Raw genomic sequence first — 20919 nt, forward strand, 5'->3', positions numbered from 1 at the left:
AGGTAGAGAGGGTTTCCTGTTTGTGTTGTGAGTTACAATAAAATGTTCTAAATAACAGTGTTTAAACTGAGAAGTTTAGGCTCATCCTCCCATTTAGTTTCCTTGTTAAGTTTATACAGTTAGGCGAACCCAAGGCACTCCAATATCATTACACTATTCTATGCATCTTAGAGAAAACTGAGACTATACACACCTGGTGGAGATCTGCACTCTTGTAGTTTCTACATGTATTCTTATTATCTGTGCCAAATGCTAGCACCACCATTATTCTAAATTTAGATCTGAACCCTTCACATTACATCATGTATACTAACCTCTTAAAAGTAGTAATAACCTTGAATATTAGCAGCCAAAGGGACCAACTGAGCAAACCCTCGGGGACAAAGTGATAAGCTCTGAAAACTGAAGAGAACTATTGCTCCTTTGCATTGAAAGGAGACAGTTGAGGTTGTGGCATCTGACTAGGATTTGTCATACACCCTACGTCATGTCTACCTGGGAGGTAACCCAGAGGTGAGCCCAGAGCATGCTGGATGGATTGTGTATCTTATCGGGTGAAGGAACATTTTGGGAACCCCCAAGGTAAATCCTGGAGGAAAAGGCTCTAGAGAACGATGTCTGGGCCACTGAGCTTCTTCTGTTACCACAAACCTGAATGCACACCAGAAAATGGATAAATGTTTCCAAAAAGCTTTAGAAACAAGTCCTCTTCAACTAATCCTTGTCACTTTCCTTTTCTCGATTGCTTAAGCGGTATTCCTTTCCACTACCACACAGCAGGAGAGTCCTTTTTTGATTCTGTAGGACTGTCAGATTCGTGGACATCACGTTGCGTTGTATTTGGAGCGAAATGCTCCCAAAAACGGGCTAGAATTTGTTTGTGTTTCTGCTGCTGTCCCATCCTTGGTAAGAGTCTTCAAGGTGACAGGGCTTGTCAGCGTCGAGCTTTCATATGCTCCAGTTGTCTGCCCATATCTGACATCTCCTTGTCACCTAAGCAAAAGCGGGGAAGGAAGTGACAACCAGACTGAGCGACTGAGCCACTGTACTTTCTCTTAGGGAGCCCAGATTTTTTTTTTTTTTCAGCGGTGGATTGGTTAGGACCGTTGTGTGTGGAACACCGAGATAACGAGCGCCGCCTCAGAGGAAGCTCATCTGTCAACTAGATACTGGGAAATCAGACTGTGACAATGAGGTGATAAAAAGGTGACAGTGAGAAATGGCTGCTAACGGCAAACATCATCCTGAGGGCCGGCCATCTGCTAAGGCCACTCCATGTTTTAATAGTGAGGTTAATCTTTGTAGGGTCAGGGCAAGTTTGGTTTACTGTGCCTAATGTAGGTGGTTCTGCTGTCATCTCCTGTTGAGTGCATTCACGCTCCAGGACTGTCTTGCAGCACTGGTGGCAGAGTGTCTTAAAAAGAGAAAATGTAGGAGTCTTGAACAAAAGTCCCTTTTAATTTTAATATAAAGCTGAGTTTTGGTGGCAAGCTTGTTGTTTAATGTTACATTTTTCTCTTGCAAATAAGGCTCATAATAAAATACATCAGGGGAAATGCTATATGTGTTGTTTTTGTGTTCACCAGGAGTCAGTGGAGTGTGCTTTCCGCCCATTATCTATCCTATCAGATGAAAGTCGAGGCCATTTCATCAATTAATCTACGTGATGTTTTAGGAGAAGAGAAAGACCTCACAGTACTGCAAATGTTTTTTTTTTCATTTCTCTTTGGCAGAACCACCAATCTGTGGATGAGATGGAATGATTTTCTCTCCGCAGCACAACACAGGCCCCCATTTCTCGCTTATAGTGAGGCAGGAAATTGCACCTGAATAGGACCAATCAGAATGTCCCCCTGACCAAGCCTGAAGATATAGAGGGGAACCTGCAGCTATATAAAGAAGTAATACAGCCCACAGTATCAAAGCCTTAATGGGAAAACAAAGAATTGGCTCAGAAACTACCACATTAAACTGGGTTTGATACAATAAATCTCCAAGGCTTAGTTTGTTTTTCCCTCCTCCACAGCAAATTGACATAGGGGGCCTATTAAGTTATTATACTGCTTTTATCTTTTCTTAGATGAAAAATTAGATTGTTGTAAAGGAAACAGTTGGTTTGCCCATGCGGCTTGATGTTTTGTTCAGTGTCTGGGGCCAAATGTGGAGTGGAGTGTTACAAATCCCCACCCAGATCACCGAGAGGCTGTGTTTTTAATTTGATGTGCATGATTAGTAAGCCTGATTGACAAAAAAAAAGTTAAGCGGACCACGAGCAGCCTTCAATTTAGTCACATCGAGCAAAGACGGGGCTGCATTCCTTCAAATAAGTGGCATGTTATTAGGATAATGATGTCTGTTACTCTATTACAGTGCGTGTGCATTTTCTGAGCCTGCCAAGAGAGGCACATTCATACACAATCTGCTCATTGACATCAACACATTATGCATCAAGGTTGCAGTTTTAGTTATTTGTTTGTACAGGGGGAGAGAGAGATGCATGTTTGAGGCATGTTTTCTTGTAGCTGTACATACTGTGTATATCTGCCATGTTTGCCTTTGTGTGTGTGGGTTTATGTAAACATGCATGTGTGTGTGCAGATGTTTACCGTGTAAGCTTTGCACATGTTTACTGCATGCAATCTCAAGAGCGTACAAGTCCCTACTATATGTGTGTTGTTTGTGTGCTCAGTCTTTAGCTTTGTTTGTGCATTGTTTATTCTTAATTTGGAGGGTGACTGAGCCTTGTGTCCTTCCCCCTACCTTCCCCCTCACTCCCAGGTACTCGTTCCAGGATGAGGAGGACATGTTCATGGTGGTGGACCTCCTGCTGGGAGGAGACCTGCGCTACCACTTGCAGCAGAGTGTCCAGTTCAGCGAGGACGCTGTCAAACTTTACCTCTGTGAGATGACGCTGGCGCTCGACTACCTGCAGAGCCAGCATATCATCCATAGGTACAAAGTCATCTTTTTCTTCTTTTTTTATTTGCTCAGCTCAAGGCCTCTCACAGCTTTCAAGCCTTTTGTCAGTATTTCTAAAGAATTGAGTAAGACGTGTCACCATCAACTACCTGAAAAAAATGACCATATTACTTGAAATTTTTGGATTTTTTTTTTTTAGAAACTAGCATTATATGAAGACCATTTCTCAGTATTTCTAAAATATGTAGAAGCCAGTAAGTCCAAGTCATTTTGTTGACCATAGAAAAGTTAAAGGTGCAGAGCGCATAATTACTGGCGTCTAGCAGAAGGACTTGGCAGAAATGTAATTTTATATCCATAAATATGTTTTGATTAGGGTGTAATCCCAAGAAAAATAAGAATCATGGTCTTCTCATTACCTTATAATGAGCCCTTTATATCTACACAGGGAGCGGGTCCTCTTCCACAAAAGCCCACCATTTTTCTACAGTAGCCCAGAATGGACAAACCAAACACTGGCTCTAGACAGGGCCCTTGTTTTTTCTAAGTTTTGCAGCATCTCTAGGTTCTCCTACACGATTGAAATGGAGCATTGGAGGGGAGTCACTAGATGGCACTAAATCCTACACACTGCACCTTTAAAGCAACACTGATCTCTTGTTTCTTTACAGGAGGGTTGGTACTTGGGGGCATAAAAATAAGCTGTAAACTCAACACTGACATATTATCACCTCATAAAATTGATAAGTGGTATATGTTGGCAAACATGCAGCAACATTATCATTCATCTGGAGTCAAACCTCTGTCTGATAATTACTTTTCTTCTTCTTCTTCTGCATTTTTTCCTTTTGATCTCCAATATCTCCTTGTGCTATGTTCACCAGCCTGTCTAAGTCTGTGTGTCTGCTGGTTGGCGCCGGACAGGTAGCGTACTGTGGGTTTATTAGATCTTTTTCATTGAAAACAGCTGCTGGCTGCAACTGGACACAATATGGATGAGAGCATTGAGGCTGAACCAGAGTAATAAAGCTGCTGGCCGTAAGAAACTAAAACAATCATAAAACGCTACGTTGAGCTGCAGGGAACTGTAGTCAGGTGATAATTCTGTATGGGTTTGTTACTTCAAGCAACCAGTTTCACAGTAGATAAAGAAAACTGTTTAACGATTCATGTAAAAGTGTAGTTTTAATGCAGCTTTAGTTTTTATTTAAAAAAAACTAATGTTATTTTAAGTCTGTGCCAACAATTTATTATAATAGTATTCCTTTGGGTTCTTGGTGTTCAGGTTTTACACTGAATAAAATGACTTGAAGGAATAACATTAAACATAATGACACTCTGGAGTAGATGTCTTATTTTCTGATATCAGCCAAACTATTTTGATCCAATTTGCAAAAAACAGCAGTTCAAAGACAGATCGGCACATTCAACTCAAATATACCCAAGTATTTATTTTCACATTACTTACATTGCAATCCCAAAAAACAGCCAATAAACAAGTGTCAGCCCATTACATCATTATATTATGTTTCATCAGATATACCGATCTTCAGCTCAAAGCCTGGATATCCTCCTAAAACTCTAAAGATCCCTTCGAGGTCGTAGCGGTAACTTTTAGAGATTTTGCTCATGGTACCTGCCGGTGATCAGTAGAGGTCTGCTTCCTCAGCTTGCAGCTATAATATTGGTGATTCATGAATTTAGAGACTGGAAGTCAAACACCAAACTCAATTCTAGCAAACATCTTTTTTTTTTTTACATCATTCATTTTCTCCCTCTTTATTCCAGAGGGACTGCTGCAATAATCCATTTCCTTTGTGTCATCAGTCTTAGTTTGTCAGCGCCTTTCAAACCAGCTTCCAGTGCACTTCTTTAGGCTGTAAACATGACTCAAATGTCTCAGTATAGATATATATTTTACACCCACTCTTATCATGTCCTGGTGACTAATCTCACCTGCTTCCACTTTCACCTTACAGTTACCATCACGTCCTGTCAGCTGACACTACATTATTCTTCCAGAGGGATGGATGGTGCATGTAGTCATGTCGTGTAGTCATGTTCTTAGTGAAGGTGTATGTACATTTTCTCTATTGTGCATCAGCTATGACTTCCTGTTGTATCCACATACTAATGGCCACAGTATGAAGAAGAAATTGTTTGCTATTCTCTATTTTGTAGTCCACTGAGCATGACTAAATCTCTTGTCAGAGTGATTAAGATTAATTATAGTTGCGCATAAAATTATAAGACAAAAAAATAAACCTCATAAGCAAAACATGCCTTATGCAAGCAGACTGTCCTGAGGCTTTTGTCATATATTCAGTTTCTCATTGAGTATTACCTAACATGCGGGCATCCCTGTTTATATATACAACATCTTACATACACATATAAAGATAGCTCTCGTGTTTGTTTCAGTAATTGTTACCATCCATCATCTGTAACTAGGCTGGATTTGCTGTCCGCGTCTTTTTGTCCAAATGTGCTGAGCTCAGCAGTAAGTGTGTGTGCAGCCCAGTAAGTAAAGGGGCTGGATCCCTGCAGACTGCAGATTTACTGCCACAGATTGCTGAAAAAAACCTGTTTGAACTGTGTTCAAAACCTCATTTGGGCTACACTTCTTCCTTTAAAACAACAGCTGTGTGTGTGTGTGTGTGTGTGTGTCTGTGTGTGTGTGTCTGTGTGTCTGTGTGTAGTATAAAGTTGTGCAATCTTGCATGTCTGTACACAGTGAAGCATACCTGTATCTTCCTAGTTAGTTTTAGTATTATGAAAAATAAGAATAGTTATGAAGCAGCATGTGCAAGTGTTTTACAGATTAGAAACAAGCATGAAAGCTGCATATCATAAATCATAAGTGTTTAAGGAATAGTTCCAGTTGGAAAATACGCTTATTAACTTTGTTGCTAGGAGTTAGATTGGAAGACTGATATTAATATTGATTCTGTTTAATCTAAAGCTTACTAGCTGGCTAACTTGCAGGTTAAGTTTGTTGTTGTTGTTTTTTTATTAATCTACCAGCAAAGCACACTATTAAAATAGTATATCTTGTTTGTTTAATCCATACAAAACCTGTGAACTATATCTAGCTTTCCATCTAAATGTAACTAAACACATTTCCATGAAATCTACAAAAGAAGATTGGAATGAATGTGGATTTTCATCCTCTGCAGTTATGTGAATATTTGGAGTTTGTAGGTCAAGATAAACAGCTGGTTACAGTATGAGGTCATTAAACCATCACAGAAGAAGAGGGCTCAACGGGTTGATGTGAAAGAGCTCCAGTTTAGATGTTGAAAAACGATGTAAAACATGATGGAAAGAAATAAAACATGATGGAAAGATGTAAAACATGATGGAAAGATGGCATTTTTGTTTGTTTCCTGTATTAATTTTTGATGGGTTACAGTCTCCAGTGGAGCAAAAGCATCAGTAGAAGTTGCTATTTCCATTGCACTTTTTCTTTTATCAGGACACAACTTTTTTTTAGTGCACAAATTGACACTTTGAAGTTTTATGCTGGATTGTGTGTGAGACAACTTTTTTTGGCTGGGAGCAGTGACTTCCTGGAGTCTCCTCTGGTTGTCTGATTGGCAAACTCTGAGTGATGGCAGCACTCCATCCAGCCTGCTTGATGATTAGCGCTACTGATCTTCTCATCAAACTGTGCAAGACAGTGAATCCCCCAAAATGTAGTAAAGCAGATTCAAGCATTATTAGTACATGAATCACATAGAGAATATGCAGGAAGCAGATTCACATATCACATCATAACCTTAATGACTTCCATATATGATATAACAGTCCAGGTGTGTGTGTGATGCAGTGTAGCAGAGACACTCATTTCACTATATAACAGGTAGCCACTGTTGGAGTTGGCAATTATGTCCATGATGTACCCTTCAACACCTCCAGTAGAGAAAGGTGACAAACACTGCTTATCTGTGCTTTTTTTCCTCTCTCAGTGTTTTTTCACCCTCTCCTTGACATCAGCTGTTTTGCCTTTGACACAATTGTGTCTCAAAGCCGTAATCCAATCCCTGGGTATCCATGGCCGTCCACAGCTCTACAATTTAGTTCCACCCTGTAAGTTTTTGACAGGAGAATACTATACAATTATTTTGTTGCACCAACTGAGGGAAGAAGGGTCTCTGGTCTCCTAGCAACAGTCAGCTGCCACCATGCCCGAGAAGGTAAAATTAGTCCTGTGAGAAGAAGGGAAGAAAAAGTGGAGTCTTTTCTCTTCTCTTCTCCTTTTCTTTTCTCTTCTTGTCTCTTATCTCTCTTCTCTAATCTTCTCATTTCTCCTTTTCTGTTCTTTTCCTCTCGTCTCTTCTGTCCTGTTCTCCTCTCCTAACCCTTCTTTTCTTTTCTCTTAATGTGTCTTTTCTTCTCTAATCTTTACTTGATCTCTTTTCTTCTTTTCTTTTACTCATTTCTCTTCTCTTTCTCTCCTGTCCTTCTGCTCTTCATTTCTCTTCTCATTCTTTTTTCTTATTTTCTCTTAATTTTTCTTCTCTTCTTTTCTCTTCTCTTAATTTCTCCTCTCCTCTCTCCTCTTCTCCTCTCCTCTAATTTTCTCTTCTTTTTTTCCTCTTCTCTTTTCCCCTTATTCTCTTCCTCTTCCTCTCCATCCCACTTTCAACATGTTAAAAAGCTCCTTTTGTCGGATCACCTCTCACTGCTCACCCTGGATGTTTGTTCCCGTATAAAATGACATTCACTTTCTTTGCTGTTTCAAGTTGAATAGCTGTTTCTGGGCTCGCTGCAAAATGAATCAAAATGTTGAGTGAATTTTCACACATCAAACAAAATGGCACGTTGCTGTAGCTGGCACTTGAATCAGGATCCCTCCTGTGAACATGTATGTATTCCCCCTCCAGCCTTGTACTGCTGAATCAGTACACCCCACCCAATCCCCCCACCACCCTCCTCCACCTCCAACTCTACCACTCCCCTCTTCCAAGAGTTTTGGCAGATGATATTAGCATCAGCTTAGTGCTTAGTGTTGCACAGCCACAGCGAACACATGTGTCCTGTGGGGCGTGTAGAGGCTCTCTGCGGACCGTGTGTATTCTCCACACCAGCGTGACGTGCGGCATAATTAAATAAGCTGTGTGCACTCCGTTAATTGCCTGTGGAGGGCTTGGAAAGGGCTGGGAAATGTCGAGGTGTGTGTGTGGCGTGTGTGTGTGTGTGTGCATGTGTGTGTGTGCGTGTGTGTGTGTGAGAGAGAGAGAGAGCGTGCCTGAATGTGTCTGCTGCTGCTGCTTGGGAGCCCGGTGTAATAAGCATGTGCTGACAAACCTGCGAGAGCCTCCAGGGTGACGGACGTGTTTCTCGTGCACTCCGGCAACGTTTTTTGAAATGCAGGGAGGGAGAGTTTTCTCCTTGTCGTTGTCTCACTGATACACACACACACACACACACACATGCACACTTAACATGTTGCACCAACATGTAATTCGCACTTACATCAGCCTCCAAACACCTCCTACCGACTTTCACATCCACACATACTGTACACATCTAATCCCAGCGTTCCTCACCTCAACATAAAGCAGAGACACCGTGCTTTGATTTCACTGAGAGATGCAGAAATCATCATTTAGAGACACTTGCACTAACAGCAACACTTCAGCAGTACTGTATTTAAAACATGTGTTTATGAATCACATAAAATGACGCTGAATTAATGCATTAATCTTATTTATGTGTCTTCTTTTTGTGTGATTTGTGTTTCTGTCTTTTTTAGAGATGTCAAGCCAGACAATATCCTGTTAGATGAGCAAGGTAAGGATGTGTTTGTTTTGTGTATTAGTGTGTGTGGGTGCGTGTGTGTTTTAATTAGGGCTGGGCAATAAATGAATATTATGTTGATATTGTGATATGAGAGTAGATATCCTCTTAGAGTTTGGGTATCGTAATATCGTAATATGACAGTAAACTGATGTCATTGTCTGAACTGACCAGACTGTTCTAGCTGTTCTATGATTTGCATTTACCCATTTACTCATTATATCCACATTACTGACAATACAATATTATCGCAATATCGTTATCAAGGTATTTGGTCAAAAATATCATAATTGATTCTGTCCGTATCACCTAAAGTGAAGTGAATGAACTTTCAAATACATCCTCAAGACATATGTGTTTTCTCTTCAGTTCAAGCCCTGATATGTGCCTGTGTGTAGTACAGTAGTGTGTACATCTGCTTTTTAACAGTAGTAGGAGGGGTGGGAATGAGTGCGAAAACCTTTGAGCCACACATTGCACTGTACATGCAGGAGCACATCTGTCATGACAAGCAGGACACACAAAAAAATGACCCTGCACACTGCTAATGAGTCACAATGGTAACCAGGTCAGAGGAGTCAAGGATGTGTGCCTGACTGTCTGTGTGTGTGTGTGTGTGTGTCTGTGCGTGCGTGTGTGTGTGTGTGTGTGTGTGTGTGTGTGTGTGTGTGTGTGTGTGTGTGTGTGTGTGTGTTACACAAAACCACAAGGACACACTGATCCAGTTTACTGAAATGATTTTTTTTTTTTTTTGCCCTTGCTGAAATATTACCTTAATATATATGTTAAAAAACAGAAGTTTGGATGGATTATTGTGCTTGTTTGTCCTCAGGCCACGCTCACCTGACTGACTTCAACATAGCGACCATAATTAAGGATGGAGAGAGAGCCACGGCCTTAGCTGGAACCAAGCCCTACATGGGTAATTTTGCTTTATAGTTGCATCACAGCTTTATCAACCAGTGCTGGAGCCATCATGGAGGTCTGACTGCTTCAGGCCAGTAAATACTCTTATTGGCAGGAAGTAGAAGGTTTTTATATTCTGAGCACAAGTCAACTGAATAATGTAATGGAGGAAACAGTCTTGTTTTGGCTCTAGTCTATAACCTCAGATGTATCCTGAAAAAGAGACAGACAGCTCCATTAATTGGAACAAACTGATGTTTTCCGACTTTGTTAGACAGCAGACGACCTCGGTAAAGATGTCACAAAGCCCACAGATTTGATTGCAAGCATGTGACAAGCTTGTAGTAGATTCACGCTTTTGTGCAAATTACACACTGCTGCCAGAAGGTGCTAGACTCTGATTTCTGCTGATTTCTGAACCTTTTTTTTCCTTCCCTCAGAACATGCTCATCATCACTGAATAGACACTTGTGCGAATTAAATGAGAGAAATTACAGATCTCGTGTTTTATTTCTGAAAAGCTGAGGCAAAAAAAAGCGTTCTGTCTTGTCTTGTGATTGCTGAGGTAAAATGAAGACTTTCTGTTGGTGTTTTGCAAAGATGCTTCCTTTTTAATTGCACATCAAGCAGTTTGAGAAGCCTTTTCTTCTCCTGAAGTGATTCTCCGCTTGTACTTTCAGCTCCAGAGATCTTCCACTCCTTTGTAAGCGGAGGGACGGGCTACGCCTTTGAAGTAGACTGGTGGTCGCTAGGTGTGACGGCCTTCGAGGTGCTGCGTGGATGGGTAAGGCCTGATTGTTGCTATAGTTTTGATATAGAGATTACAACACCCAACTTTCCCTTCTTCATCTTACCATGTTTCCCTTTTGTTTTACATTGTTTCTTCCTACCAGAGGCCCTATGACATCCATGCCAGTAACTCAGTGGAGTCTCTGATTCAGCTCTTCAGTACAGTCAGTGTCCAGTACAGTCCAGCCTGGCCCAAGGACCTGGTTTCCCTCATGAGGAAGGTGAGCAATTTACTTCACAGTTTAAAACCCACTGAGATATTAAAACTCTCAATTTGGGTCTATGGTGGATGTTAGTGATTTTGTGAAATAAAATGGCAGATGTCTCTTAGATGGAGACATCTAAAGAAAACTGCTTCAATTTAATGAGCGAAATTGGACATTTTCCCTTTTTTTACTACACTAATATTTCTGATTTGTGATTTTATGTGGATGCTTTGACTTCTTTTGAATCCAACACCCTCTTAATTTGTGGCAGTGTGTGGTAGCTGAAGAAATATCATGATCTACTTTCCTTAGATATACGCTTCCTTTTGATAGTCATGTTTTTACTGTAGTTAAACTACTCAAAATATCATTCAAAATCCTCTCAAGTGTTAAAAATGTGGCTCAGTAAAACTTGAACATACATTAATACATATACTTATACGTTAATGATATAATGAGGGAATGTAGATGCAGATTACAGTATTAAGTGAAATCAAAGTGAATTGAGCCGGAAGAGCAGGTACTGTATGAAAAGATGTAGGGAGGGCAGGGATGTAGAGGTGATATAGAGGGTTCATATTGAGGTAAAAAAAAAAGGTAGTTAAGCCACATGACCGGAGGATGCAGGTAGGGGAGGTCTGGAGCTGGAGGGAGGGAGGATGAGCTGAGACCCTTGGGGCAAAGGAGAAGAAAAACGACAGATGGGAATCTGAGGGATGGAAGCACAGAAAGGGAGCAAGTGGGTTAGAGAAGAAACTGTGTGTGCGTGTGTGTGTGTGTGTGTGTGTGTGTGTGTGTGTGTACTGCTGACAATATTAATCATAACAAGTAATTTAACCTCATATTGAGGCTGAAAGTGTGCTTCAAGTGAAAATCTGCCAGTTTGATGAGATAATTCCCTTTGCGTCAAAATGGGAAATGGAAACAAATCTGTTAAACGCTCGCTTGGATTAACAGTCATCTTCTCTCTACAATAACAATAGGCTGCTTTAGTCTGCCAGTATTTCTTGTATGAGGATTTTTTATTTTAGGAGAGTGCACGTGTGAACATGAGTGCGTGCGTGCATGTGCTCTGTGTCTTGAGCGTTCTGGACGGAGCGTTGATCTCTTCCGCTCTGCTGCTGATCGATTAGCGTGTCTGGACTCCAGTAAGACAGACCTAACCCTAACCCTGCAGGAGGAAAACTGAGTCAGCCTGTCACCAAAACATAACAACAAAAGCCACATCCTATTACCATTCCCAATGTTCACCCCGAGGTACAAACACCAAACAGATGGTATTCCATTAAAAACACAACTGTATCAGCAGCAGTTTTTTTCTTTTTTTCTTTCTTCTCTGCAGTAGAAGAGAGACACTAATGTGCAGCGCGTGTGTCTGGATCCCTGCAACAACTTAGAGTCAAAGCTGATGAATAGCTGATTTGATTAACAGTGCCCCCTGTTGGTTTGTACATCAGTAAGGGTCCTCTTCTTGTTAAAGTTTGGTGGCAAGTCTTACCTAATGCAAATAGACTTAAACTTACCTGATACATTCTTACCTTTACACACTAAATGCTGTGCTGACATACAGAGTGCAAATGAATAGTTCCATACATTACCTGTTGTGTGAAGGTTTGTGGAAATGCATACAAAACACTCACAAATCCAATTTTTATACTACATAAAAGAGCAAATTTAGAGGTCTGGTGGACTATAAAGTTAAAAGTAAGATTTATCTAGAGACTGTTCCAAATGTGAATGAGTCAGTATGAATTAAGAGGAATCTGCATGTTTACAAAAATGAAGAGTAGAGCGAATAAAAAGCAAAGTGTATATCAGTTAAAGAAGTCAATTTGTGGAATATACTTGAAAAAGAATTGAAAATGTGAAGATGAGATGATTAAATATAAAACAGAGGCATACATATTATTGTAAGAACCTTGCTACTTGTGGGAATATATAACTATGCATATATATATATATTGTAAATGTTTTGTGTTTGTTATGTACATAGGGATCTGGTTGAATGACTATTGTAAAAAGGGTTAGTGTTAATTCTAATCAAATGCTTCAGCATACACTTGATCAGTCAGAAAGTTTATTTATTTCCCTTTTGGTTTGTCACAGTTTCTAAGGGAGATGAAGAAAACAAGGGCATGTGATTATTTATATATGTGTATTTGAGTTTAGGGACTGAAATGAACTAAAGTAAAGTATTCACATGCATATTGAGTAGTATACAGACACACCAGTTAACAGATCACTGAATCAATTCAACATGTGTTTGCAAGCACTTCTTCCCATTTTAACTTTAGATTTGCAGGTGATGTAAATATCTAATGTAGTGGTGATTTGTCCTTGAAAATAAAAGATGAAAATAAAAATATGAAGAAAAATGAATAACTGAACTCAAAATCAAACAGCCACTGAGGCACCTAGGGAACCAGACAAAGAACAATGTCTGCCTCTCTTTCCCTGTTAGAGCCAAAGCAAGACTGTTTCCTCCCATCAACCCTTCCCGGTTCCCACTGCTCCATTTCCCTGCCTACATATAGAAATAGATTCACTTTGTGTTCCCAAACTGACCCTTACTTTTAAAACAAAAGCATTAACCAGTACTCAGATTAATTAAATATTATAATCAAACTAATTCAGCTATATTCTTTAAAACAAAGACAGCAACAAAAAATAAGCTGTGGTCAACAGAAAGCAGAAATGATCATCTGATGCAGTGAAGTACAGTCATAATTATCACATTACCTTGTAGCAATGTAGGATTTACTGTACTGTTAAATCAGACTAGACATTATCTATATTTACGCTGACACAGCAGAATCACTAAATAAAATGCAATGCTAAAGATCATTTCACATACTGACTTTGCACCTTTTTTTTCTTGAGGCTATTTCTATAATCTGGAGGATATTAATTATTCAAATTCTATTGTGATAGGCATTAGTTACTGGTTGACAGCACAGTTTGATAACAATCATTTCATTTTAAAATGCAACACTTAATTAAAATTTAGAGGTGAATATTACATACTTTGATGTTCTGATAAAGCGTATCCCATAAAACCATATAGAGTCTATTATTTAACCCTTACTTACTGTTTAGGCTCAAATGTGACCCATTTTTACTTTTGAGAGCTGTAAAAACAACTTAGACACATTTTCATTAGCTGGACTTGTCCTAATGTAACCCAGAATATACAAAAATGTAAATAAAATGCACCATTATTTTTATTTATTTATTTCTGTGCAGTTGATACACATTTATATGTATATGCAAATGTACAAATTTGACCTGCATTTATTTATTTATTTTTAAATCTTCATATTCTATAAAATGTTCTACTGGACCATAATATAGTGATTGTTAATGTCTTAATCCAACATTTATTAATGACTGTATTTATGAATGTGACTTGGTTTAGAAACTAATTATGAGTCAGAATATGAATAGTATGTAAGAGTTCATATGATCTCTGCAGTGGCTATAGGGAGAAATATAGAATATCAGATGTAAAGGTTTTAAGGTAGAATGAATTGAAGGAGACCAGGAAGGGCTAGAAATGTAACCAAATGTTTGTGGCTCTTTGTTATGTTACTTAAGCTACCCAACCCACACATGCTGGCAACACATCTTTATTCGTGAGCTTCTCTTTCAAATTGCACAATAAAAAAAAAAGGAGAGAAACCCTCCCATTGATTTTTACTTTTCACATACAATTTGTCGAGTTTATCTCACCTCCCTGAGAGAAAAGCCTGGCCACTAGCGAGGAGAGAAGTTGTGAAGGTGATATCGCTACTTGGGGAGGTGACATGATGTAGGTGACATTGTGCGTGTGTGTGTGTTTGTGTGTGTGTGTGTGTTTGTGTGCCCTTTTCCTCCAGCTACTGACAGTGAACCCGGAGCATCGTTTCTCCAGCTTGTCTGACATGCAGACATCTCCCTACCTCGCTGACGTCAACTGGGACGCCGTGTACGAGAAGAAGATGGAGGCCGGATTCGTTCCTAATGTGAGCGTGAAGTAATCAGACATCAGCCAACGCACACATATAATAAACACTTAAAAGCCTAGCACAGTCACTTCATGTTTGCTGATCGTAATGAGCATGCAAAGCAACTAAATAATGCAAAAGAAACCAAGCTTCTCTATAGTGTGTTTGACCATGCACTTAACTCTACATTCTGTGCATGTGAGTGCATTCATGTGTGTGATGCAGTGTATGCGGATGTGCACTGCAGCTGATTTATGATCCCATGTGTAAGTGTGTGTTTGTTCTTCTAATTATCGCCTGTGCTTCTCCCTGCTGCAGAAGGGTCGCCTCCACTGCGACCCCACCTTCGAGCTGGAGGAGATGATCCTGGAGTCTCGTCCCCTTCACAAGAAGAAGAAGAGGCTGGCCAAGAACCGGTCTCGAGACAACAGCAAGGATTCGCAGTCTGTGAGTGAAGCTTCATCCTCTACACACTGCTAATAAATCACATAGATGGCTGCAGGGTCCATCTTCTGCAATTACCTTCATCATTTTCTCAACCTAAAAATGTTTATTTTCATACTTTAATTGGTGCTTGCTTCAGATTTGATAGCTTTTAAGTACCCTGTATATTATCACAGTGTCTCCCAGTATTGCAGCACATTTCAGGTTTGGTTTATGACATAATATTTGTTTTATTCTAATATATTCATATTTATACAATGCAAGTTAATAGAGCGTCACAGATGATAAAAGAGAGAGAGCAGATAAAACGATAAAGATCTCATTGCCCGCAGTGTTTTGACAGTTCACCAACCTTCACCAGATGGATACAGGCATACCATTATCTGACTGGAAAAACACTGGAGACTAAATAGGGCAGATATTGAAGATAATTTAATTACTGGTTAGTGTGTATGTGTGTGCGTGTGTGCGTCTGGATTAATCAATCAATCATTAGGTCTATAAAATGAACAAGATGATGTCATAAAGTCGCCTGTTTTGTTAGACCAGGAGAACAAATGCTACAGTGGCCTCTGAGGACAAAACGCTTACAAAAGCAAAAGTACTAAAAAGTATTAAAGCTGCCCCGTGGAGTTTTCCTGTAAACAAACAAAAGTTCTGTTTACATTTTGTGTTTCTCGCCAAAACTCATTGTGTGAATGCTTGAGGTCGAATAAATGTGTTGAACACATTTCCTTCCTGCTTTAAAACATTTGCAAAGCTGCTGATTTTTTTTCTTTTAGTATTCTAAATCCTGCATTGTTTACATCAGTGTTTACTTGCCTGCCGTCTCCCTCATCCTTGCCTTTGTGGTGCATTGCTGCATATCTCGGTGCAGTGTAGCCACCTATAGATCAGGCGAATAATGTGAAAACATCATGTGGTGTGTATGACTTCTCCTACATATCCTCGTGTGTGTGTGTGTGTGTGTGTGTGTGTGTGTGCAGAAATTCCACAGGGTAAAGAAATGCAACAAACACTGAAACATTTATTTCATTGCATTTGGGTTCGGGTTTCTGTTTTTACTTTTGTCTGTGTTTTTAAAAATTTGCATAGTTTTGGATTTGCGAACAACAACGTTTCAAGTCTTGTATCCTTGACCGACAAATAAACCCCACATCTTAAAAGCCTGCAGCCGTGATGCACTTTGTGTGTAGATGTGCCTTTCTTCTCAAAGGATATCTAATAATCTTCACCATCTCTCATACTTGAGCTTTAGATGAGAGAGATAAAATACTGAAACGCTGCATTACCTCAACATTAAAAATAATGTGTTGAGGAGGAGGATTTAGCAGCTGTGAGCATGAAGGTGGAAATTCAAGATGTCACTGAATCTGTTAAAAAGCTTTTATTCCCTTTGATGATGGAAACGGTTATTTTTAGTCCCCTTTCACATTAAAAAATGCTGTTTACCATTAAACAATGCTATGATTTTTCTATTTGACCCTTTTAGCCTTATTATTTTCACCATGTAGGTGTTAACAGCAAATGAGGACACTAGCACACTGATCAGAACAAACTATTTCTGCAGGCAGTATGCTGCATGGGATTTTGACATGGGAAATGACTTGCCCATAGGCACAGTATACATGAATAGGCAGTACCAGTCTGCCTGGGATAACAATGCAACTCATCAGGTTTATGTTGGTCTCCAGTCTGTCAGTTCTTATCAAAACTGTATATTTTTAGAATAGCGACGGTGCAAATCTCAGCATTGTTTTCTTTTTTTCTTTGCGAATTATCTCGGCTCTTAGCTCACAAAGCAAAATGAATAATGTTCTATTGAGGGACTCATTGTATAAGCATATTAGCTGCAGGCATCATGCAGCCTGATTAGCTATATTGTGATCTTTGGAGATTTTATACCATCACAAACAGTCAATAATCTCTCCATATTTTACTCCTTTTATCTCTATCCTGAACAGAGGGAAATATGATCAAAGGATTCTGAGGTTAAAGTATTAGTAAGAAAATCGGCACCACTCTCACATGTATACGATAAATATGAACCTGTAGCCAACTTCCATTAGCTTAGTTTAGCTGAGAGGGTATTTGTTGTTTTTATTTTTGTTTTTTGTGTAGATATAACAAACATGAATACTATAAATCAGCTGTAGAGTTGCTGTTAGTACTGTAGATGGATTTTGTTTCTTTCGGACAGAGCCAGGCCTTTTCCCTGTGTCCTGTCTTTATGCTAAGCTAAGCTAACCTGCAGCTAACTCTATCTGTTAGCTGTATCTTCATATTTAGCTAATCTCATGGCTGGTATCTTTCTCACTATCAGCAAGAATGTGAATAATCATAATTTCTAAAAACGTAACACTACTCCTTGGAGACCATTTAACTCGTAAAAATGATGTGATAATCCTAAATATTATTATGTATGCTGTATATCTTTAAATATAACCCATTTTTGAAGTAGCACAAGTGGAAAACAGTTATAAAGTCAGTAAAATGACTCAGTAATGTCTGTTATACAGCAATATATTCTGCAATAAAATTGGCCATTATAAGCAAGTGGTCCCACCAGACCAAGAAAGGCAGAAGCAGCAAAACCCTTGAGTGTAGTAAAGTGAGCAGGTGCATTTTAATACTTCTGAATTCAACAAAAGGAGAAAAAAATGTTATTTGTTCTTATGAAAGTTGCATAGTCTGGTTTAATACAAAAGTTATTATTAGAAATCATACACATTTTTGCAGAGCAGTTGACTAAAATGATCAAACCTGTCCTGATTTACCCTGCGTATGCCTAAACCAGGATGATACTGTAAGTAATGGAGTCTCTTTGTCTCTTCTGCCTTGTTCTTGTGTTTGATTGAGACATTATTTACCAGACACAGGAGATATCCTCTCTGTATTTATGAGAAACAGCCTGTTCCCATCAGACAGTCATCATGACATCAGTGTGATTAACGTCAGTCCTGTGTGTGTGTGTGTGTGTGTGTGTGTGTGTGTGTGTGTGTGAGAGAGAGTGTGTGTGTGTGTGTGAGAGTGTGTGAGTGTGTGTGTGTGTGTGTTGTGTCACATGTTATCAGGACTGATCAGCGTGTGCAAGGAGTGTGTACCTCTAACTATGGCAGGGTTATGAGACTTGGAGTCTACGTGCATGTGTGTGTGTGCGTGTGTAGCTTGTGTGTGCTCATACTGCGTTATTACCAAGATGATTAAATTATGAAGCCTTCAGTGGTGTTGTCATGGCCCCAAGTGCTTTCGGAAATATGAGCTTCTATTTCTGTCTCGGGCCAAACATCCAATTTGAGGAGGGCTCACAAACAATTCATGACTTGTTTTAAAAAGATCAACCGAGGAAGAGGGGGGAAAAAAAGGAAACGAAGAAAAAGACATTTTCAACACGGAGGTCACGCAATTGACTGATTCAAGTCGACGTCAGAGTTAGTTTTTTTTCCTGTTGTTCTTGATGAAAATGATGTGGATGATGAGTAGGATGTTTTGTCTGTTGTGATTGCCCGCAGGAAAATGACTATCTACAGGAGTGCCTTGAAGTGGTGCAGCAAGAGTTCATGATCTTCAACCGTGAGAAGTAAGAGAACATCAGCAGCAGACCGTCAATAACACACAAGTTAAAGCAGAGTTTCGTGGTTAGTCAGTGAGCAGTGGTGCAGCAGCAGATAGAAAAAAATCATCCTACTGGACTAAATGCAAAGGTCAAGATACGTCGATGAGTATGCTTCATTTACCCTTTAACGAACATAACAAATGTGACTCTTGTTGGAGCCCAAGAGATTCACATGTCTCCATATACACAAGGAGACACTACAATATTAATTCTCTCATTGCTGAGGTAGTGGAAATTCTTTTTTTCTACACTTTTCTGCTTTTTTCCATCATTTCTATCAATCATTAGATCAATGAACTCACCCAATTAGAGATCTAAGAAAATGGGTCCAGTGGTGCAAGAAACACATTTCAACTCATGTTTATTTGAAGGTAAATTTGAAGGTTAGCACACCTGCTAATAATTCCTCATCACAGAGAACAACATTGCACACTACTAGAACTGAGCCAGCCAGAAGTAAGTCAGTAAACTGTGAAGGATCTTAACAAGAGGAGGCTTTAGGTAATAATATTGCTGTTCAGCTTTGTTTTCAAGGTTGGTTAATTTGGAGGTTTGTTTACAACCTGTCTGATCATCTGACTGCTCCACTTTCTGCCCTGTCAGACTTTGTTGTTGTTCCCAGATCTCAGCAATGACTTCAGGGATTATAATATTATCATAACCACTAAAAATAATGGTGAGGAAAGTAAAACCCAGCATGTCATAGCAGATACAAAGTTGACAATAATGTTTTTATAGTAATGGACTGGCCTGCCTCAAACTACAACTTTGACCAAAGCATGGACAAACATGGAAATAACACTGAAAACACCCTGCAGCATCACAAAACACATGTAAGAAACAGAAAAACACAAGTGTACATGAATAAGCAGCAGAAAGTGAAGAGGAACTGCACTTGAAATGCACAGCGATAACAATCTTATGCCCACTATAAAACAAAACCACAAAGCATGAAGTGTATGTAACATGTCAAAGTTACTGAGGAATGTATTCAACTTGAAGGAGAGCACTACAGTACATATTACTCCAAACCTGTAAGACATTCAAGCCTCTTTAATGAAGTGACTTGAATGTGTAAATCATAGACACATAGAACACTAAACGGATTCCACCCTGCTTTGACTTAATATTCTGCATCTCATATGTTCTATTTCATATATCTTCTGTACATTTTAAATATAGACTATGAAGTCCATGTATCATTGAATGTGTCCTTGCTGCAATGTAAAGGGTGGAATATTGGTTCAGCTCTGCTCTAAATTATTGCCTCATATATTATTGACCAGGTCCTGCCACTGTAGCATTACTGAAATCCTTCTGTATGGCAAATGTCTTATTATATCCTATCACTCTAATTAATGGCAATCTAGTTCTATTTATAATTGAGGACATGCTATCTAGAATTATGCACAGCAGAGGCAAGTAAGGCTTCTAATTACATCTAACTACTAACTGTTTCTTTCTCTATTTGTGTGTATGTTGGATTTGACTTCATTTATGAGGCAAAATGTGTTGGTAACAATAAAAAATAATGAAACTATGTAAAAAAAAATCAGACATTTTTTTCTGCCTGGTGTTCCAAAGGGGGTTAAAAATGATATATTATAATCTGTTATATGATTGTAAGTGTTTTTCTCCTCATGTTGAAGGTTGAAAAGGCGCCAGGAGGAAGGCCAATCAGAGGCTGGCGGTGACGATGCCGGCGGTGACGATGCCGATGGAGACGGTGACGCCGATGCTGGAGCCACCGACGATGACGCCGCCGAGCCAGAACCAGAACCCGATCCTGAGCCGGAGCCCGAGACATCCTCCAAACTGAGCATGTGTGGCTCGGTCTGCTCCTCCCCCGGCAGCTGCTAGCGCCACACTTCGCAGCGACGAAACGCAGGTCTCTCTGGAGTGTCTGTGCCACGCCGATAGATACGTTCTCACCTCACTCCTCTGCCGTAGCCTGGAGCAGAGGAAAACGCACAGCACAGGGCGACTGACGCCCAGCAGGACCCAAAAAATGGCTCCCACCGATTCCTTTATTTAATTAGTTTTGTTCTGTAGCATCCTTCCGGTAAGGCATGAATGAAGCAGATTTCCAGAGAGTCCCCGCCTCCCCGTCCGCCCTAGAGTAAGCTCTAACTTCTATGCAATGTTACAGTATAGCATGACAAATAAGGTATCACTTACTAGGAAGTGTTGTTCACAAGCAGAATGCTCCACGAGCATGACGACATCCTGAGCAATAGCAGTCCACGTTTTTTTG

General features: G+C 39.7%; 1 protein-coding gene across 2 annotated transcripts in view; it reads left to right on the forward strand.

Annotated features, from left to right (window-relative positions):
* LOC128373358 (serine/threonine-protein kinase 32C-like) overlaps window positions 1-20525 on the forward strand; it is an 87099-nt gene extending 66574 nt beyond the window's left edge. Inside the window, exons 4-13 of one of the 2 annotated variants that reach the window (XM_053333655.1) lie at window positions 2779-2952; window positions 8678-8715; window positions 9554-9643; window positions 10308-10411; window positions 10521-10637; window positions 14498-14623; window positions 14924-15052; window positions 18562-18629; window positions 20315-20423; window positions 20457-20525. In XM_053333655.1, coding sequence (XP_053189630.1) covers window positions 2779-2952; window positions 8678-8715; window positions 9554-9643; window positions 10308-10411; window positions 10521-10637; window positions 14498-14623; window positions 14924-15052; window positions 18562-18629; window positions 20315-20423; window positions 20457-20525 — 1024 coding nt within the window. Of the gene's footprint in view, window positions 1-2778; window positions 2953-8677; window positions 8716-9553; window positions 9644-10307; window positions 10412-10520; window positions 10638-14497; window positions 14624-14923; window positions 15053-18561; window positions 18630-20314 lie in introns of both variants that reach the window. The other variant, XM_053333654.1, reaches the window with a different exon arrangement.
* Window positions 20526-20919: the final 394 nt, after the last annotated feature.

The sequence above is a fragment of the Scomber japonicus genome, chromosome 14 (genome assembly GCF_027409825.1).
Source record: "Scomber japonicus isolate fScoJap1 chromosome 14, fScoJap1.pri, whole genome shotgun sequence".
Taxonomy (NCBI): domain Eukaryota; kingdom Metazoa; phylum Chordata; class Actinopteri; order Scombriformes; family Scombridae; genus Scomber; species Scomber japonicus.